The 1,140-nt window shown below is 60.8% G+C and overlaps 2 protein-coding genes across 4 annotated transcripts in view; one reads left to right on the plus strand and one right to left on the minus strand.

Moving 5' to 3' along the window:
* LOC119591999 (mitogen-activated protein kinase kinase kinase 4-like) overlaps positions 1-1,140 on the plus strand; it is a gene marked incomplete in the record, with an annotated part of 37,888 nt that overhangs the window by 28,523 nt on the left and 8,225 nt on the right.
* Positions 1-1,140, minus strand: part of LOC119592000 (microfibril-associated glycoprotein 4-like) — a gene marked incomplete at its 5' end in the record, with an annotated part of 5,203 nt that extends 4,063 nt beyond the window's left edge. For 2 of the 3 annotated variants that reach the window (XM_037940772.1, XM_037940770.1), the window contains 3 exon segments: positions 42-180; positions 382-584; positions 730-1,140. In XM_037940772.1, the coding sequence (XP_037796700.1) occupies positions 42-180; positions 382-584; positions 730-833 (446 nt within the window). 3 annotated transcript variants of the gene reach the window in all.

Raw genomic sequence — 1,140 nt, forward strand, 5'->3', positions numbered from 1 at the left:
GATAGAGACAAACATTCAGACAAGCGCACGGTGCAACCAACCCAGAGGTGTTCATGAGCTGCGTCAGGTTGAGGCCAACCTCCCCGAGCTCCTGCTGAATGGCCTGGGCGACCGAGTGAACGCTGAACACGGAGGCCGCCACCGCCTGCAGCTTCTGCTCGTTGTTCTCTCCCGGATCTACTGCCCTTGTGCGAAGGGGGTGTTGAGGTTAAATGCCTTCAGAGCTCGCGTGTTCGACCAGAAAATGTTTGCCGAAAGATCATCATGGGAATTTATCTCAGTGTGGGAAAATGTTAGTGCCATCTTCTGAATTTGTCATTCACATGTGGAATATTGAAAAGGACTAGACCGTGGCCAAGATGGCTAGCGGGAGCGACTGACCTGCCCTTGGGAGGTCAGTGATGAGGCCGCGGAGGTCGACGTGGCGCTGGGTGAGGGCGGAGATGCTGTCCTTGACGTTGTCCATGAGGCCGGTGATGCGGTCCATCTCGTTGTCGGTTGTCTCCATTCGGTGCTGGATGGCGTTGCTGATCTCGTTGAGCACGCCCTTCCGCTCCTCCGCCAGCAGCTCCATGCGGGTCAGTCTGCCACGAGCGGGAAAGGGGTCAGACGCGCGAGGGCAGACATGGCCTCGGCTTCGGGAAACCTGCCAGGGGGGAGTCCTCTCTCTCCCCTCCACTACGGCCGGGCTCTCCACATATTATGCATCGCATGACCTTAGAATCTCACCTGTAGTTGATGTTGTCAATCCGCTCTGCTCGCTGGCCTTGGAGGGTCTCGAAGGCGGCTTGCCTGTCACTGAGGCGCTGCAGGAGGAGGATGATGGTGTCCATTTGGCGCCGGGAGATTTCGGCGTCAGAGATGTCTCCCCCGCCGAATCCTCCGCCACCGAACCCCCCGACAGGGCCATATCCTCCGCCGCCAACCCCCCCGACAGGGCCATATCCTCCGCCGCCAACGCCCCCGACAGGGCCATATCCCCCGCCGCCTCCTCCACCGCTTCCTACGCCGCCTCCTATGTCGCCTCCTGCGCCACCACCGAAGACCCTCTCCTCTCCGGCAGTCTCTCTCGCTCCTTCACCGTCCCTCCTATCGCTCCCACCTCGGTCGCCTCCCCTGTCACCCCCTCGATCGCTTCCT

Source organism: Penaeus monodon, chromosome 29, assembly GCF_015228065.2.
Source record: "Penaeus monodon isolate SGIC_2016 chromosome 29, NSTDA_Pmon_1, whole genome shotgun sequence".
Taxonomy (NCBI): Eukaryota; Metazoa; Arthropoda; class Malacostraca; order Decapoda; family Penaeidae; genus Penaeus; species Penaeus monodon.